This window comes from Enhydra lutris, unplaced genomic scaffold (genome assembly GCF_002288905.1).
Source record: "Enhydra lutris kenyoni isolate GAN:26980312 unplaced genomic scaffold, ASM228890v2 scaffoldscaffold62, whole genome shotgun sequence".
NCBI lineage: Eukaryota > Metazoa > Chordata > Mammalia > Carnivora > Mustelidae > Enhydra > Enhydra lutris.
Genome location: NW_019154146.1, coordinates 729,291 through 749,064, shown reverse-complemented (window position 1 = coordinate 749,064; position 19,774 = coordinate 729,291). Strand labels below are relative to the sequence as shown.

Sequence of the window (19,774 nt, the reverse complement as noted above, 5' to 3'; positions counted from 1 at the left end):
CTGCTACAAACATTGGGGTACAGATGGCCCTTCTGTTCACTACATCTGTATCTTTGGGGTAAATACCCAGGAGTGTGGGGGAAATCAGAGGGGGAGACGAACCATGAGAGACTGCGGACTCTGAGAAACAAAGGGTTTTGCCGGGGGGGGGGGGGGGGGGGGGGGGGCGGGGGGGGGGGATGGGGGAGCCTGGTGGAGGGTACTAAGGAGGACACGGACTGCATGGAGCACTGGGTGTGATGCATAAATAATGAATCTTGGAACACTGAAAAAATAAAATTAAAAAAATAAATATACAAAATTTGTAGAAAAAATAAAACTTTAGCCATAAAAGAACAACAGAAAACTGCACAGATTCATTCCATATCCATGAAAGAAAAATGCTGTTTTATTTCACAGTAGAAGAAAAATGAGTTTGGTTTCACTTAGGAAGGCTTTGATTTTCTCACCTTCTCATCCACCTGTAACGCACTTGGACGGCCCCGGCTGACCACCGGCAACGGAGCGTGGTGCGCCGGCCGCTTCCGGAGCAGGTCTGGAAGCGCAGCGTCGGGGGCTTTGGTGGAAACCAGTGTTTTCCCGATGGCTGGCAAATGCCCAAGACTCACAGAAACATGGTGCTCTGGACCACGGACGGCCGCTGCCACTCCATGGAGGGGGTCCCACAGGGCCGGCTGCGGGGACGAGAACGGGAGCAGGAGGGGACCTGAGAGGCTGAGTCACGGGTGGTGTCTTCGGGAAGCCACTGAGAACCGGGGAGTCCCACATGACAGTACATGGTGACGGTCCAGGGCTGAGGAGCAGAGGCCACGGACAAGCGCCGTGTCAGCCCGTGAGGGCCGAGGCCCCACATCTGAGGCTCTCTCTATGGACCCTTGCACTGCGGAGGCCGGGGCGGGGCGCTCGCACTCCTCACCCAGCTGCGTGACCCGTGTCAGCGCCCGCGGCTCAGCCTGGACCATCTCTCTGAGCAGCTGCCACTGCTATTCAAATGACACGGACCGTGGCCCCTCATGGCTGTGGGGGGAGCCGTGTTTGCACCTCGTGGCTGCCGGCAGCGGAAGCCGAGAGCCAACAGGGAGCTCCTGATCCATGCCGGCCGGCACGGCCTCCACCCAGCCCACACCCCGGAAGGGAAGAGCAGCGCAGTTTCCGCTCATGACCATGTCGGTGACTTTCTTCCTCCAGAACACGCCCCTGCACGGACGCTGACCGGGGCTCTGACCCGCGTCCTGCGGGCTGTGCACCTGACCGTGGGCTCGCGTCCCAGGCTCGGAAGGTACCGTGAAGCTGCTAAGAGCCACAAAACGAAAATCAAGCTGGGGACACGGAGAGGAAATGAGTCGACAGGTCACTTGTAATTAAGGCCTGGAACGAAGTTGGCACTCGTGGCTGTTGTGGGAAAGATGACGGGAAGAAGGCAAGGGGAAACTGAGGCCAGGCAGGCAGGGTCAGCGTGAGCAGGAAATCCCTCCTTTGACAAACATACCTGGTGGAACCACACGAAGTTACCTCCTTGCAGATCGAAACCAGCAGGTCACTGGTCACTTTACACAGTTTAATCTAATAACTCCGAAGCCAAGAGCCAGTGGGTCTCCAAGGAAGACACCTTCCGGGACAGCGGGCTGCCTGGACCCCGCGCGCAGCCACTCTTCGGGGCCGATGGGTCGACAGGTCCAGTCACAGAGTGTGTCAGCGTCTCCAGCTGACCGGCCAGCGTCTGCAAAACCTGAGTAACCTTTCCTACCGACCCCGGTCTGAGACGTGCAGTCGGCTCAGCTCGGGCCAGGAAAGCCAAGTCCCACATCGGAAGAGAACGTCAGAAATGAAGAGACACTGTTAACTCCGGAGTCCGTCTAGCCCACCGCTCCGCACCCGGCGTGGGCAGCCTGCGGTCACAACCTCGCTTTCTTGTCCACAGAAACATGGGCGTGCCGGGAGCGTGTAAACCCCAGGACATACGCCACCTGATACGAATCGTTGGTCACCCACATCCCAGGACAGAATCTTCACAGCGGCCAGATTCCTGAAACGGCGGCAGGCGGGACAGACCCGTGTCCCGTCCCACTCTTCCACCAGACGTCGGCATCACCAGGAAGCCAGCGTCCCTTCCCCGGGGCACTCGCCCGCCATCCTGTCCCTGCTCCCTCGTCCACCTGCTGCGGACAGTGCACCCAACAGGGCCACCCCAGGAAGCCGCGCTGAGCCTCAGGCTCCTGTCCTGTGACATGAAGGTCAGTCCCTGAGAAACCCTGGGGGACCAGGAAGCCTACAGGCTGACGTGCCTTCACAGCCCACGGCGCCGTGAGATCACGGGCATCTACGCAGTGTCTTCCCACGGCCCTCGGGCCCGCTGCCTCTGGACCCCGCCCCTACGCGCCCCCCCCACCCTCCCCTCCTCTGTCCTGGAGACACCTTGGCCCCAAGCTGGGCAGCCCTCCTCTTCCATCCGCCCCCGAGAGGGCCCATTCGTCTTCCATCTGTCAACGTTGTGTGTATAGAGAACGCCTTCCGGCTGGTTTCCCAGGAAAAGATGCCATCACGACCTCCCTATGATGTAGTTTTGTCAACTATTTGGAAAATAAAATAAAACTAATAATAATTTCTACCAAACTCATAGCATTATCATAAAAACTGGGTAATGAATCGAAATCAAGTCAAAAATGAGACGTTCTGGGGCGCCTGGGTGGCTCAGTGGGTTAAGCCTCTGCCTTTGGCTCAGGTCATGATCTCAGGGTCCTGGGATCGAGCCCCGCGTCGGCTCTCTGCTCAGCAGGAGCCTGCTTCCCCCTCTTCCATTCCCCCTGTTTGTACTCCCTCTCTCGCTGTGTCTCTTGCAGTCAAAATCTTAAAAAAAAAAAAAAAAAAAAGAGACGTTCTATTTAATACGTTATTTTTATCAGTGTCCCCCGGTGAAGGCAGAGCTAGCCAGTGTGACCTGCTTCCGGCGAGAGCGGTGGAACCGCTGTCTAACGCAGGTACCCAGCACGGTGGCCCACGACCGCAAGTCGGGCTCCCGCGGCACCAACGCCCGCAGCCCACAGGCTCCCACGGCAGAGGCCGCCCACGTTCCACTGCTCCCTGCCTCTCCTCTCAGCAGCCACTTTTCCAAGTTTACTTCATCCTGCCTTTTCCCTGGTAAAGCTTTGTAATGCTTGGCTTTTTTTAAACATTAGTTTTTCTTCTTTTAAATATTATTTGGTTGTTATTGACATTAAATAATTTAAAATTTTTTCCCAAAGTCACAAGGGACACAGCTGGCATCAGGACTTCTCTCCGGAGGAAGTGTGTCCGTGAATCGCACACGGGACAGGCGCGTCAGGGACAGAAGACCGGAGACCTGCTGTGGGGACGGCACCCGCGCAGGGACGGTGCGAGCCCGTCTGCAGCAGCAGAACATGCAGGAGAACGACCACGTTGCCCGGCCAGTGCACTCGGATGTTCTCCCAGAGCGGCAGCAGGTCCTGAACCGACCCTACACGCCCACACTCACAGCAGGAGCACGCAGGGGCGGCCGCGCCGGGGAAGCAGCGGCCGCGGAGGGACGGGCAGAATGAATGTCTGTCGCCCCGCAGAGCCCGGCACCTGCTGCACCGCCGAGGGACCTCAGGGATGCCACCGTCAGTGACGGGAGCCAGCCAGGAAGCGGGACCCCCCAGCGGAATCCACGGACCGGGGCGGGGGGAGGGAGGGCCGGGCGGGCTGCGGGTCTGACGGGGGCGGTTCCCCTCCTGCCAGAGGAGAAGGTTCTGGAGGCCTAGGCCGTGGCGACCGCACAGCAGAGTGACAGCCACAAGCCACAAGCAACCCAGAACTGTGCCCTCAGACGGGCTCGGACGGCCGCCTACGTGCGTCTCTCCAGAACCGAGAGTAATACGGAAAGAGACGGCGAACGCAGTAACTGGGATCAAGACTGTGAAGTAAGATTCTACGGGTTTACTTGCCTTGTTAATTACGTTCACTTACTCATTTTTTACCAGTTTCAAAATAACCTAGTTTTAACAAAGGGAAACAACAGAATTGCTATAAATGGATAAAATAACTCCCAAGTGTTAGGAAAAATAAAAATGAGTTTTCTAAAATTTTGCTCCTCCAACACTGTGCTGGGAAAAGCATGTGTATCTGTGGTCGGTGCGTGGACATCCCCACGTGGAGCCCAGAGCCCAGCCCAGTCCTCAGCACTACATCTCTCGGCAGGAGAGGACCAGGGGATGGGATGGCTCACGTAGAATTTCCCGGGGCCTGTCCAGGCCGGCCCGAGAGGCTCGGCCCCGGGGGGATTGCGTGTGGTCAGCCACTCACTGTCTGGAATCGTCCTGGAAGTATCCTGACTCTCCGGGGGTCCCAGAAAGACCCGGCTCTGGAACGTTGGAGGAAAGACACCTGCCGCCCATCCCCAGGACAGCCACTTGTGTCTGTGGAATTCGTGGGGGACCCTGGGGAACCCCCTCTGCTGGGAGGAAAGGCCCAGAAGCCAGCCTGTGGGCAGAGCACCCCAGTCACCAAGCAAAACCAGGGCATGTGGTCAGGAGGCCGGTGGGCCGCGCTGCCACTGCTCTGTGTCCACCCCACAAAGTCGGTTAGGAAACGAACCCCAGGTTAGTTTTTATTGAAGAACATTCTGTTTCAGCTTTACCACATTGTGTGCAGAAGTGCTGGACGCCGACTCCGGTCGTCCAGCAAGGGGACCCTTGGGAGGTGCAGGGGGCTCCCAGGCGTGCGTGTGGCAGAGCAGAGCTGTGGAGGAAGGGACGCAAATCCCGGTGGGGCTGGGAGCAGGACCCCTGGCTACCCGCGCAGCCCCTCACGTCCGCGGTCAGTCCCCAGCTCCGACAGCTGCAGGTTTCCGTCCAGGCTGACCGCGGCGAGCTGCAGTCAAAAGCAGGACGTCGTGGGCTCCCGTCCCGCTCCGGAGGGGAGAGCCCTGCACACTTCCGGTGTGGTTGCGCTCGCTGGGGACTTTCTAGAGCACAGAACAGAGTGCATTAGCAAGAGCGGCAGCACCACGCCGATGGCTGATGACTGCAAACCACGTGTCACGGCTGTTCTATGGCCAGCGAGTGCCACGTGCCCGGCAGACCTCACGATGGCCTGCGTAAGCCTCTGCCAGCTCTCAGCCATGCGCGGGAGCCACGGAGCCCCAGCCCTCCGGCTTCCCGCCACCCCACTCCCTTCCCCGGGCGGAGGGCGGCTCGCTCACTGGGCCGAGGTGGGGGCTCCTCAGACAAGGAGCCAGGCCCCTTCCCTGCTCCTTTGTCCCCGAGGGCCAGCTGGCAAAGCCCACCTCTGAGCTCAGGAGGGAACGTGGACTGTGGCCCACGCGCTCTCACGCCGCATGTCAGGTGGCCTCAGCTGTCTGCCGCACGTGCACCGAACGCTGGCTGGCCACAGCGACACTGCCTCGCATTCTGCGTTTTGAAACATCACACGCATCACCACTTGGACGTTGGCCACTGTGACTTCAAACCCCATCAATTATCCTCTTCTCGCCTGAAGAAGCCATCGCGACCCTGACCTGTCCAATGGTCCAAAACCCGGATGGCTCTTTGAATCTGCTGTTCGTCCAGACGCATAATCGGCCCCAGGGCCTCACGCTGTCGTGGCTTCGCCCTGCGGGGCCACCTCCCAGCGTGACCTTCCCACTGTGTGCCCACGGCCACCACACCTGGGGCCTCACACCCTCCTGGAGCTGCATGACCTCACCCCCGTCGCCCCTCATCCCCCTTGCAAACGTCAGCAATCCAATGTTACCATCAGGAATCTGGACGAGACCCACGAGGTCAGAGGCCTGTGGTCTTGCAGGGTGCTCCCCCGACATCTGTGCCCCTGTGGGCCTGGAAATGCTCTCGGAGTCCACGCCACCACCAGACACGGTTGCCTTGAGGGCGTGAGGGGCAGGCGTGCTCCCGAAGCTAGTCCTTCCCTCCCGCCCCTCCCTCCCCTCCCCTCTCCGCGGTTCTTGCCGCTACGGTACTGCGACTCGGTACCCGTGTGACGCCTGAGCCGAGGCCGCCTCCCTCTCTTCAGCCACACGTCGCTGTAGCGCCCTCCATCAGGGACACGGGAGCCCACTGAGCCCACTGGCCAGGTAAAGAAGGAGATGACATCACAAGCAGCAATGTGTACATTTGATTTTTAAGAGCCTCTGCCTCAGAAAAGGTAGAAGATCCGTAGGAAAATAGTCAGTAGGCAATGACCTCACTGCTTCTGTCCACAGAGCTAGATGTTCTAAAAACCACTGGCCAAGAGGAAGATAGGACAGCAGGACACAGATCCCCGACTCCAGGGGTGCAACCCTTTCCTGGGATCATTCCCCAGGTCACACCTGGAGAAGCAGGTGACAGACAGCAGACAGCTGTGGAGGCTGCATCCCACCCATCCATCCATCCACCCCAGAGCACAGTCCAGGGGGCAGCTGGCACTGCATGGTGTGGTGGGGGAGCTGCGCAGACCGGGGCCCAGCGGAGATGCTGCACGGACACAGCCCAGGCTGCCCCGATGAGGGCCTCACTGTTGTCTGGCTCATCCTGAGCTCCAGACACATCCCAGCAACCCTGGGAGCCCGTCTAGCCTGGGCTGTAAGACAAAGCACCAGATCGGACGGCTGGTGAACCACCGAGGTGTGTTGCTCACAGGCTGGGACCCAGGAGACCAAGGCAGCAGGCACAGCGGGTTCCAGGGCTCCATCCTCACCTGGGGAAGGTGGCATTCTGAAGCTCTTTCTGGGGCACAAAGCTGGTCCCTGAGGGTTCCACATCATGACTGGGTCACCTGCCAAAGGCCCCCCTCCTCACACCAACGCATCCTGTCCGTTGCAGAGCCCAGTCAGGGTTTGGGGTGGCGAGGAATCACACTGACTGCTAGCCAGTGAGGCACGCAGGAGAAAGCAACGCACCTGAGAGTGCATGCAGAGACCGACGCTTGCCACAGACATCCGCTCGGCTGTCTCCGTGAGCGCGTACCAGCCGGGCTCTGTGTCCCCCAGCGACGCACGGGCTTGGCCCACACATGGCGGGTGCTGTGCCCGCAGCTCCCCAGGTGTCCGCACCTCGTGCTCCCTTGGGAAACCTATTCCCAGATCACCTTGGCTTTCCTAACACCATCGTTTTTCTTCTTTTCTTAGATATTGACAGGTTCAAGACGTCCCAATAATATCTTAAGTGATCGTCAATCTATCAACAACTTCTTGGGTGACATGTTTACGTTGATTGACATGGATGGGTCTTTGCTATCCTAAGCGATTCAGCGAATCAAACATGAGAAATGCAGAAATAACAAAAGCACCATTTCTGAGTGTTTCTAGCACAGCACCATGCCGTGTGGCGCATGTCTCTATAGATACAGGCAGCGATATCGGGCTGACACGGACACCCTGCCTCGGAAGACCCGAGCACAGGCATCTCGGATTCCATGACCGGATTACGATGGTAGACCCATGCCAGACTTTCCAGGTGCAGATCACAAACACAGACTTGGAGTCAGACATTTTCTACCACGTATCTGCCGTACAGTGTGGAGTAGGTCATGTTCCTCTACCTCCGTCCGGGAGACTACTGGGGTGACATTACCTTCCCATGTGAGAAGGGCTGTATCTGCTCATGGGTGTCAAGCACCCACCAGAACCAGACGTGTAGGAGAAATGACGATGAGGTATTTTTCACCGTGTCCTGGGAAATGAGGGTCAGTGTCACCCAGATGTACTGAACACAGCGTGAAACAACTACTCTCTGGCTTAGAATGTGCGCGAGCCTAACGGTGTGCTACATGCCTGAACCAAGACCCCACCTGAGCTCCCCGTCTGTGGTGGAACGGGCAGGACGCGGAGCCGGGCAGGCCCGGGAGGGACAAGACAGCAGGTCAAGGGTGAATCCAGACATGTGTAAACCGCTAACGGTATAAAAATGCAAGTGTTTGTATCTGTGCAGCAGAACAAATAGCACGGAGGACAAGGGGAGATGGAGAGGAGAAGGGAGCTGAGGGAAATTGGAAGGGGAGGTGAACCATGAGAGACTGTGGACTCTGAAAAACAATCTGAGGTTATGAAGGGGCGGGGGGTGGGAGGTTAGGGGAGCCTGGTGGTGGGTATTATGGAGGCACGGACTGCACGGAGCACTGGGTGTGGTGCACAAACAATGAATTCTGTTACACTGAAAAGAAATAAAAAAAAAAAAAAAATGCAACTGCTCGCACCCAACACACCCGCCCTGGAGCAGGGCTCCCAGCAGGTCCGGACCGTGTCCCTCCAGCCCCAAAAAGGGACCGAGACCAAGGGGTCACCTTACAGCTGCCAGCACGCCTGAAAGACACCACCTCTGGAAAACAGGAAACCATCTTCTGTGCCGATAACCAAACGGGCTCCAAAGGGTAAAGGCGGAACACTGTACTCACCGTTCCAACCACAGAAATCTGCGGCGGTTCCCCGACCTGAGGACCTTGTCCTCTGAAGGAGAAGCCGCTGACAACACGTCTACTGTGAGCGCGTGTGACGTCAGCACACACTGACCCCACGTGGGCCACCCGCCGCCACACACAGCCACGGCACGTTTCCAAATTGTGTCAGTTATCTTTATGAACCGTGATTCTAGCTTCCGTCCCTACACAGCTGGGTGTATTTCTAGATAGCTGAGGATCCCAGCTAAAGTATGGAACTAGTAAAACCGGCTTATTCTGACAGATTGCTTAAAAATGATGGAGAACACTACAAAAAATATGGCTCCTTTAACTCATTACTCCTCCGCAAAATGTACGATCGAGTTCATTCATGCAACGAACACGAATTAAATGCTCTTTAGTTAACGAAATGCCCAGCACTGCTGCAGGGCTCTGCGGGTCGGGCAGCTGAGCTACCGAACAGATCGGAAGGCAACTCAGACCCGCACAAACCAGAGCTCTCACCCAGGACCATGCGCTCCCAGTGGCTCTCAGGACACAGCCATCCAGACGCACAGGGAGGGCTGGGAGGCCTGAGACAGCCCAGCAGCGCCTCCTCCCCGCGGTCTCAGAGTCAGGCCCAGGCTCAGGCCCCCCCCCACCTTCGACCTCAGCTGGATGCCAAGCTTGCGTGGCGGGCTCTAGGGAGCTGTGACTCACAGAACCACGGGCCGCAGACCTGTCCACCACGTGCAGCTCTAACCGAAGGCTTCCTGCGGACAGCGGCACCGAGGCCAAGACTGTCTCTCTAGGAAACACCATGAGTCCGCCCAGCGGGCTGTGGGCACCGCCACACTGACAGGGAGCAGTCCGGGTTGCCTGCCATCGTCCTTTCCCTGGAGTGTCCCCTGGTGCTCCTGGTAACTGCGAGAGAAACAGGCCTGAACATCCTCCTCGCCGGCACTAAACTCGTCTCCCGTGGCGGACGTTCCACGGGAGCAGCAGCCAACAAGCAGGAGACGCGTTTGAGAACTTCGTGCCATGAAGGACGCGCGATGGGGGCGGGGCACAGACGGGAGCGAGGGGGCGCTGCCTGAAACCGCTCAGAGTTCCCTCCGAGGACACAGTTTTGAGCCGGGATCTGAAGCTGGAGCAACCATCCACGAGGTTTCTGGAAAACCACTGTGACTCGTCAGGAGAACGGTAAGTGCAAAAGTCCTACGTGGGAAAGCCTGGTGTGAAACAGAAACGAGGAGAGAGTGGAAAGACGTGCCCTTGCGGACGGGGCCTGCCGCACGAAGAGGAGGCTGGAGGAGGCTGGGGAGCGGGCAGGGTTGGAGCTCTGCTCCCCTGCAGGAGAAGGCAACACCATCGTGGTTTGTGTTCTAGGAAGGGCATCCGGGTGCAGGGTGGGGAAGAGGGGGTCCAGGTGAGGTGGGGGGAGGGGACTAAGGTGTTAGAAAGCTTGGTGAAAGGCGGGGGGACCGGCCTCACCACCAAAACTACGGCCACGAGGACACGGCCCCATTTCCACAAGCTGTTTCCAAGTGCACGGCCAAGAGTCCTTCTGTTTGAAGGGATTACCATACACGGAAATAGATGCAGCCCCACGTGCCCCTTCCCAGGGGCTCCCCCAGAACAGGGTGTGTGTTGGGGGTGGGGGAGAGGGAGCAGACAGGGCACGAGCAGCGGCTGCTGAAGCCAGGAGTCCCACGGGACCCACGCGATGCCGAAGGGAGGCGCGAACTTCTCCGTAACCAAGCACCGGGTGTTGTGAAGCTTGCGGGCAGGTCCCCAGGGACGGGTCACCCTCCCGTCCAGCCCAGGCTAGAAACGCCTCGTAAACAGAACGCTCTCCTTCCAGCCACGTGATGCTCTCTGTGTGAAGCTCTCTACAACACTGGGCTGAAATCAGTCTTTCTGGAACTTCCAACACTGGGCCCAACGCAGTGACGTGCAGGCCGAGGAGAGAGGTGGGCTCCTCCGCCGGATCCTGCTCTACAGGCCTCAGGACAGCCATCCCGCCTTCCACAAGCGAAGGTTCCAGGCCTTTGGGTCCTTCTGAAACCACAAGGAGAGATTTTCCCTAAAACGAGGTCTTTTCCCAACCGTTCTTCTGTCCCCACGTCCAGGTTTATTTAGCTGGGCTGCAGGGCTCTGCCGCTCCGTGAGGGGCTCCTCGTTTCCGGTCCGCGCACGCCTGCCCATACACACAGCCCAGCTCCCACACACTGAAAACCACGTGTGAGCCCTGCTGGTGCGCAGGGATCCCCCTCGATCCGTTTTCCTCTTCAAGTCTGTCGTCTTCTTTAAAAACCAGTTACACAAAAACGCCAGAGTTCTTCGACGAATGCCAAAGTTCGTGGGTAAAAGTTTGATAATAAACAGGATACTTATTTATATCCCAAACTGCTTATGAGTTATGAAAGGAAAAATACCGACTTTACGAAAAAGAAGCCTGATTTACGGTATCTTGGCCAAGTTAGAAACATCCACAAGATGACCCGAACGAGCCGCAGTCACGCTGCTGCTGATGGGAGACCCCACCCCCGCGGCCGTCCAGACGAGACAGCGACCGATCGCAGAGAACAGACGTCAGGCGAGAACTGACCTGTGGCCTTAAGAAAGGACGGGGTGTCAAGGAGCACAAAGAAAGCCGGAGGAACGGTCCAGTTAGGAGAAGCTGGGAAGACAAGCAAACATGTGAAATCATCATCCTGGGATGGGAGCGGTCATGAGGAATTTGTAATGTGAGCTGGGCGCGAACCACGGATGGGATGTGTCCGCGTTACATTCCCTGACCTTTATAACCACGGTCTGTGTTCGTAAGAGGAGGTCACTGCTCTTAGGAAATGCATCCTAATGTGTTCAGACATAAAGGGGAAATTTCTCCAACACACCAGTCATGGTTTCGAAAAACAAATTTATATACTCACAATCCAACAGAAACATATGCAAGCCATATGTATAATTTAAAATTTTCTAGAAGCCACACTAAAAATAAAAACAGATGATTTAATTTTGATATTTCACTTAACCCAGTATATAAAAATATTATTTCAGCATGTAATCAATATAAAATTAATGAAAGAATTTATATCACTGTACCAAGCCTTTAAAATCTGATGTGTTTTACATTTATAGATTGTCTCAATTTGGACGAGCCAAATTTCAAGTGCTGACTAGCTACATGCAGAGAGATTAAGAGAGAAGAGAGGGATAAACAGTAAGTTAATTAAAAATAATATAAAATGCGCTGAAAAGAAATAAAAAATTTTTAAAAAAATAAATAAAAAATAAAATGGGGATCACTGTACTGTTCCAGACAATAAAGTAAATGTTTCTTACCTCATCAAAAAAATATAATAATAATAATATAAAATAAAATTGTTATTAATCTTGGTAAAAACTATAAAGAATGTTCAAGCATTATTCTTATAGTTTTCCTAAAAGTTTCAAACAACATCACAATTTTAAAATTATAATAAAAATTAAGTAACAATAAATTATGGTTAAAGAATACAATTTCATGCCAATACATTTTAAGTCTTAGTGAATGAACAAATTCTAGAAAGGAATCTTCCCAAAATGAATCTAAAACATTATTTAAAGCCAGAAAAATCCTTCCATGTGGTAGCAGTTCCTAAGCTTTTTGCTCTCCGTACCCCTTCACGCTCTTAAAATTTACTACTGAGAACCACAAAGACCTTTTGTTTACGGGGTTATATCCACCAATATTTAGCAAATTATCATTAAAAGTGAGAATTTAAAAACACATTTATACCCGAATTCATCCAACAGTGGTAAGTCCATTACGTTTTTACATAAATAACCTGTTCTACGGAAAATAACTCTATTTTCCAAAACAATAGTAAGTCCCATGAGACGAGCACGGTGACCTCATCAGTGTCTCACCCAGGGTGGGGGGGGAGAAGGCAGCGGGTCCTCCCGCGCTCAGGCCGCGTGTTGCTCTAGGCGGCGCCCACCTGGGCAAGGACCGTCCGTCACTGTCCTTCCGGCACCCGCACTAACCCTGTCGGACGCTGCTCCGGACTGGGGGAGCGTGTGTCCTGGAGGCCGCGGTCGTGGGATCTGAACCGCCCGCGCGTTCTCTCCCGCGAGGCCGCGGCCCCCCCGCCCCCCCCCCCCCGTGCCCGCTCCCGCACAACCACCGTCGTCACACGGAGAACGCCGCATGCTCGGCGCCGCGGGCCTCCAGCGCGGACACGGGACACTGCGCGGCGTCAGAGCTGCGCGGCCCGCCCCAGCCGCAGGCCGCAGAGACGCCCCAGGACATCGGCTGTCGCTGAGAAAGCTTTTGGCAAAAGCCACCGCACATCGTGATGAAAGTGATGAATGAAGACTCCACGGCGCCGGCAAAATGGTAACAGCGAGCATCACGGGTAACGTGGGGGACAGAGCGCTCCGGCCTGGGGACACCGGGGCGCTGTCCACACCTACTCGGCCCGGTGCCCAAAGCCCCGACGACGGCAATACAGCAAGAGTGAGACCCAATGATGTGCGTGTTGGGGGGAAGAAAACGCTCCATCTCTGAGGATGACATGACTGTCTACGGAGAAAATCCCGAGGACTACCAAAAAAACAAAAAAAAAATCCACAAAAAACAAGCCACAAAAAGCAACCCCTAGCACGTGACCAAAGTCACATCATACAGAATCCCACCTCATCTCGTACACGGACACTTGAGGAAACCAATGTCAGAAACGGCATCATTTACAACTAAAGAAAATTATATACCAGATACACCTTTCAAAAGCCTGTGCAGTGCGAATGACACCACGTAGACAAAGGCAACCGAACGCCAGCATAGGGAGAAGGACACACCTATCCACGCGTCGGCAGACTCATCACGGGGACCCGGTGCCACACGTAGCCCCTGCCGCCCCCGCCCCATGCCCTCCTGCCTTCCATGCGCACCGGAGCGGAGCTTCCGCGGGTCCCCGGGTCAGGAGCTGCCGCATCCTGAGGACAGTTTTCGGACGAATCCCTGGCCGCCGTGTGCCCCGAGTGCCGAGACCTCGTGGTGTGCACTGCCTCTGCCCCGAGATGGCCAGCATTGACCTCCAGCTCTCGGCTGTTCCTCGCGCGCCAAGGTGAGCAGATGGGTAACCGTGCGCAGCGGGAAGGTCATCCTAGGACACGTTTCTATCCCGCTCCCAAATGGCCAGAGTTGGCACGGACTCATTGAAATCCCATTTGTGAATTCTTCCCCCTGAATTAAGAGGCGTACAGAGTTTTCCCATCCGAAGTGGCAGAGGACACGAGAGCATGAAGGTGAGACCCTTGTGAGCATGAGGCCAATGTGTCTCTGTCCAGCCGGATATTCCCTTCATCGGTACGGAAGCTCTGACGTCCTCATCCGGCGGGGAGCACAGGGGCACAGAGCACGTACAGTGAGCCCTCAGCGGTCAGCTGACAGGGGTCATCAGTATCACAGGTAATAAAGAACATGCTTAACATTTTGTGTTAATTGCTAATTTCAGGGCAAGTGGAAGAATTTACTGGGATTTAAAATACAAAGAATTTAAAGAATCTTAGATACAAGGAATTGTCAATCTCTTGCAGAAGTGGGTGAAGGAGTTCACAACAGCAACTTTCAGGCTGAAATCAGTAGCTGAATGTTCTTTAGGACGTCCCGTCTCGTGGCCTCTCACGGGCTCCGGCACGGCTCTAAGGCCGAGGTGACCCCTGAGCGTGCACAGCGCGGTCTAGTCACGTGGCACACGCACCCGACTCATGAAACTGCCTTCCCGGGGGACCTGGGGCACCGCTTCCAGCCCACGGAGCGGTTTTGCAAAGTCAACATCTCATCTCAGTGGAGAACAGAGCTCCAGCTAATCAGCTCCAGAAGCAGGCAAGGGCCTATATTTTTGTTAGAAATAAACACTGTTGTCATGATGATTGCTTAAAATTTTCAAGAAAGCAATTCCAGAACACAGTGATCCGAAGCGGCGCTGAGTCCTGAAGTCGTGGCCCGATGACATCAAGGCATGGCGCTCGGGGAGCCCTGCCTGGGATTCAGAGCCCGCAGCAGCCCTGGGGCCCCAGTGACCCAGCACGGGTTCCAACTCACAAGCACCTTATTCCGGAAGTTCGGTCTGGGCACTGGATCTAATTTCAGAGCAATTATCAAGAAGAAACTTAAAAGAGACTTTAAAACGTGAACTATTGCTTCTAGAAGAGTGTCTGATGTCCCCCATGAATTACACCTACACTAAGTGTCTTGTAGACAGGCAGAAGGTCCACTGATGATTTCTGAAAGGGAACCGGTCCAGGCCTGCAGATCCCTCTGCCCCGGGGTTGCCTCAAGCAAAAGGGTCCCTTAGCAAACCGTGTAGTGGCCGTGGAGGACCCGAGGACAGCACCACAAAGACCACCAGAGCATGGGCTGTGCACGCCGTGGGGAACACGTCGACACGCCCGCCCCCATGTGCAACCCCCCTGGGGACCGGCCCGTGAACAACCCATCCTTGACACCCTGCTCCGTGTGCTTCCCCACTCGGGATCAGCCTGTGGTCGCAGGCTCCCGTCCACATCCAAGCAGTTCAGCCCTCGGTGATGAGAGCGCACTGGCAAATCCTTATTTTCAACGTGATTCACTGTTGAAACATGTGAGCAGAGGCCAGAACTGCCATCTGGGCTCATGTGACATCTAAACACAGGACCCTCTGCTGTTCTCTTCTCCAGTCGTGGTTTTAGGAAAAGCACTTTGAAGTTGGGTTTCTGGGTCACTGTGGTGGTTGCATACTTCTTCCCTCCCCACCTCGCTCCCTCCTTCCTCCTTCCCTTTCCTTCCTTCCTCTCTTCCTTTTCTTCGTTCCTTCCCTCTACTCCTTCCTTCTCTGCCTTCCTTCCTCCTTCCCTTCCCTCCTCCCTTCCTTCCCCTGGAAAGAGGGACTTCAGTTTCCATTTCAGGCCTCTTTCTTCTTTAACAGTGATGCTGAGCCTTCGTTGGAAACACCTAACTAGTTCTTTACAACATCCTCTGGCCGAGTCTAACCTTCTCCGCGTGCCGCGGCCGGACGAGCTGGCTCGTCTGAACTAACACCAGGTTCCACTAACAGTTTTGTGCCTCTGCTGTCACGTGTCAAGGACAGAGTTGGGGTCACGATACGTGGCTTCTTCAGCTGTCTCTAGTTCTTATGTCACAGTAAAATCATTTTGCAATTCTACTTCAATTTGCTGTAGTTTATTCTACTGTTTATTTCATTTTCTGAATGCCCACGGCCCGTGAAAATCGGGTTGTTTGGGGCTTCCCCTCTGAGAGTACAGGGCAGCAGCTGGCTCAGGCATTTCCTCCTCACAGATGGGAGTCGTGGAAAGCCGGCGCCGAGCAAGCGTGGGGCTTCTGCCTCCGAGTCTGACGTGCTTGTCCTGGAGATCCCAAGGGAGGCTCCCGTGTTGCCTGAGCACCACGCGGCCTTAGGAGCCTTGACACACACACGTGGAAGTGGCCATGCAGGGTTCCCGAGGCGGGTGGTGGGTGGGACCCACGTGTAGGCCTCGCCTGGCTGGGCCACGTGGTTAAGACACCGGCCTCGGTTCACCTCTGAACACATCCGCGTGACTGTCAGTGGGTGGGGACAGGACACAGGACAGAGGGCCAGCCTGGGCACACGGAAACTCCTTGCAGGTGGTGCGCACCCCAGCACCCGGCGTGCATAAATGCCAACAGTCACGTTTCACTGGAAAGTATTAAATTCTCACTTAAGGATCCCTGCCTCGTTCTCTGGTACTTCTCACCAGAGCCCCTTTCTGCATTTTTCTTCACTGACACGGTCTTTCCTCCGTTTCTCCTGCCTGATCCTGGGTGCCTTCCCGCCGCCTGCCAGCGGGCACCAGTGCGTGAGAGGAGCTGGCAGGCGGGGAGCTTGCCGGGGCAGGTGTTGTACGCAGAGCGCCTCGAGCCCCTTTAGAACCACCCTGAGAACGGGCCACGCCCGCTTCGGATGCAGAATAGTCAGCAGGTGAGTGTCTTCGACGGCGAACAGCCAGTACCCCAGCCCGACACATGCAAACTCAAACAGGAAGCCGTCCGCCTCTGGGGATGACACGTGATCGGAGCCTTGACTGCCATGGGAGCCTCCACACCTGCCCCGGCCCAAGCTCCCCAGATGGCAGGATGTGGCTGTGCTCCTGGGGACGGCGGCACTGCTGTGAGCGGGGAGCCTGCCGATGAGAGCCCGTCCTGGGGTGTGTGGTCCTGGCACCAGGAGTCGCACCGCAGAGCCCAGAAGTGGGCCAGACAGGAAGTCCGGGTCTTGGTGACAGGGCAGATGCCGGAACGTGCTATGAGCCTCGCCACACTCTGGGTCCAGGAACAGAAAAACCAGCTTCCTGACACCCCTCTAGCTCCAAACACTGTCGTTCCAGTCCCACTAAAATGGAACAGGAACAAACAAATCCTAATCCTCTGAACCCACAAACCAATCACCAAGAGGAACGCTCTTTCCCAGCTAAGGAAATCTCAGAAATTCCACAGCCAAGTCCACGCACCTGAGGCTAGAACATTATCCCAGCAGCCGTTCTCCCCACGGAAGAGGGGGAACCAGACCTTGACTGCTCCGAGGCGACTGATGAAGCCCACGCGAGTGTCCAGACCGGGGACCGAGCCGTGAAGGATCCGGAGCTCACACTGTCCAGCGCCGGCAGCCGTGACCTACAAGAGGGTGCCCGGGAAGCGGGTTACGCGGTGACCGTGACCACTCAAGTCCTGGAGGTTGAGGCATTACCGGCTAGACGGCCAGCACAACGGCTGAACTACATGCCCTCGTCCAAGCCCTCACCCTCAGCGAAGACACGCGAGTCAACCTCCACAGGCCTCTGAGTGCGCCTTTGCTGCTGGGCACATACACGGGGCCGTCCGCAAGGAGGGGGCCCTCCTTACTGCCGCGGGAAAGCTATCAACAACAAGGGAGATACTAAAACTCCTCCAAGCCATCTGGCTTCCAAGGGAAGTAGCAATTCTGCACAGTAAGGGACCCCAGAAAGGAGACGACCCCATAGTGCGGGGAAACCATCCGGCAGATGCGGCTGCCAACACTCCAGCCGGTGAGGACGCGGAGCCCTCCTTGGCGACGGCACTGACAGCCCTGGGAGAAGTCCCTCCACCCAGTTACTCGGACAAAATGGGCCACGGCTGAGGGGCCCACCCGGACTAAAAAGGGATGATGGGTGATGCCAGACGGGCACACCTTCATCCAACAACAGGAGGGCATCTAGTCAAGGAACACCGCCGGCTCATCCACCTGGGGAAACGGCAGCAGCCGCACCCCCACCCCCACCCCAAGGGGCTCTCCTGCATCTGCCGGCAGCCAGCGCTGTGCCGAGCGACCGGCACGCAATGCACGACCTGCGCTAGACACGACGCTCGGCCTGCGCCACGGCCCCACCAGGGGTCCAGCGGAGGAGGGGAGCAGCCCCGCTCGGAGATCTGGACAGAGACACAGACGGGCAGCCGAGGAGGGGCCCTGACGTCACCTGGTGATAACGTGCACGTACTCTGGACGAGTCCAGGCCTTCCTGACCAGAACGGAGCAAAGCCGGAAGCAGCCGAAGTCCTCGTGTGGGAGGTCGTGCCCCGGTTCGGCCTGCCATCGACCACGCACAGTGACGACAGGCCTGCACGTGTAGGAGACGATGTCCAGTCTTGACCGTCTCTCAGCATCACCTGGAGGCTCCGCATCACCCACCGGCCCTGACGCTCAGGGAAAGGAGAGCAAAGGAACCACACCCTCAAGGGGACCCTGGCAAAGTCTGCTCGGGAGACTAATCTCCCACGGCCAGACCCGCCACCCTGCGTGCCCACTGCACCCCTGGGATGCTAGGTTTCTCCCCTTTCAGATTAGTGTGTGGACGGCCTCCCCCATGCCTAGAGAGCCTTCCTGGAAACGTACATCAGACTGGGGATAAAAAAAAAAAAAGACAACTTCAGGCCCTGGGGCCACTCTGAATAAATGACAAAGGTGACCACCGAGAGCCCCGATCTCCTCAGGGCCCCAGGTGCACTCCTTCCAGCTGGAGACTCAGTCCGGGTCAAAGACTGGAAAAGGGACCCCCGCAAACCACAGTGGACAGGGCCCCACACTGTTTTCTAACCACTCCCACTGCCCTGAAGGTCTCCGGTGTCCCCCCACGGGTCCTCCACTCCAGAGCAAACAAAGCCCGTCACCTGGACGAGGAGCCACACCAGTGACAGTCCCGCCAAATCCCGCAGACCCGCTCTGGCTTCGCCTTCAGTGAGACCCCACGATGGACGGACACCTGCGTGCTGCGGTGCCCGGTTCCCACCGGTACGGCACCCCTCCTCCTGGGGGTCAGAATCTACACTGTTGCACCTTCGACTGGACTTTTCCCCAGAGACTTGCCATTGTTACTGTTTACTGGGTGACCCTACGGGGCTCTACCGCCCTTACCTGTCCACAGGTTTTACCGGCTGTCGGGCTGCCACGATGGCACCCTCTAAGGCCGTGGACCCACCACGGCCGGCCGCCTGCTGTCTGCTCCCGGGCACACTGCAGCACGGTCTTCCCGACCCCGGGCAGTCCTGGCCTTCTGTGACCCGGTGCGCCGGTCCTCCTCACGGCCTTCAGCTTGCCCGACCCAGCAGGGGGCGGACACCCCCAACGACAACCCTGCAAGCTCGTCAGTCTCTCCCCTGGTCTCTGTCCTCCCTGGAAGCGACGTCCCACTTACATGCAAGACCTCCTGGTCGCCCCCGACGCTCCCTCACAGCCATTCCCCTTTTCGTGAGCCTGAGGCTGTGTCGGGAGCGCCCTGGGCGCCGCCGACGTCAGTCCCTGGGCCGGTGCCGGGGCTAACGCGACCGCGCACGGCGGACGTTCGGCCCTCCCTGAGCCCGGCCTGGCCTGACAGCGCCAGCCCGATCCGCCGGCTTCCCACTCCTCTGAAACCGGCTGGCGGCCGCGCAGCGGGACCTCGTCTCTGCGCTGACCGGCCGGGGGCGTCGGAGGAGCCCTAACCCAGCGGCAGGCGGGAGTCGGTCGCGGTGGGAAGCACTCCGGCAGACAACTGGGTGGGATTCCCCCCGGTCTGGCCCCTCCTCACAGCAGCACGTGGTCCTCGTACTCAGAACGCCCTGACCAGGTAATGACCGCACAGACTGCTGAGACCAGACGCCTCGGTCCTCCCTTACTGTCACCCCAAGGAAACGAAGACAACGACCTTAAACTCGGTGTCTGGAGGGGACTCAAAGGGGATGAGAAGGGAAATCTGCCTTCTAAGGTGGCCGGCCGATCCAGCAGGGAGATCCCAGTCCCGGTGCCAGGGCCATTCTAGGTTGTCCCTCCTGTCCCCCGGCCGCGGCCACCAAGAAGTGGCACAGACACGGAGTAAAAGCGTATAAACTCCTTCCTTTGTCTGT

General features: G+C 57.0%; 1 protein-coding gene across 1 annotated transcript in view; it reads right to left on the bottom strand.

Annotated features, from left to right (window-relative positions):
- Positions 1-381: 381 nt before the first annotated feature.
- LOC111158660 (WD repeat domain 27) overlaps positions 382-19,774 on the bottom strand; it is an 88,389-nt gene continuing 68,996 nt past the window's right edge. Inside the window, 1 exon segment of the mRNA XM_022520853.1 lies at positions 382-674. Coding sequence (XP_022376561.1) covers positions 426-674 — 249 coding nt within the window. The 3' untranslated portion in view covers positions 382-425.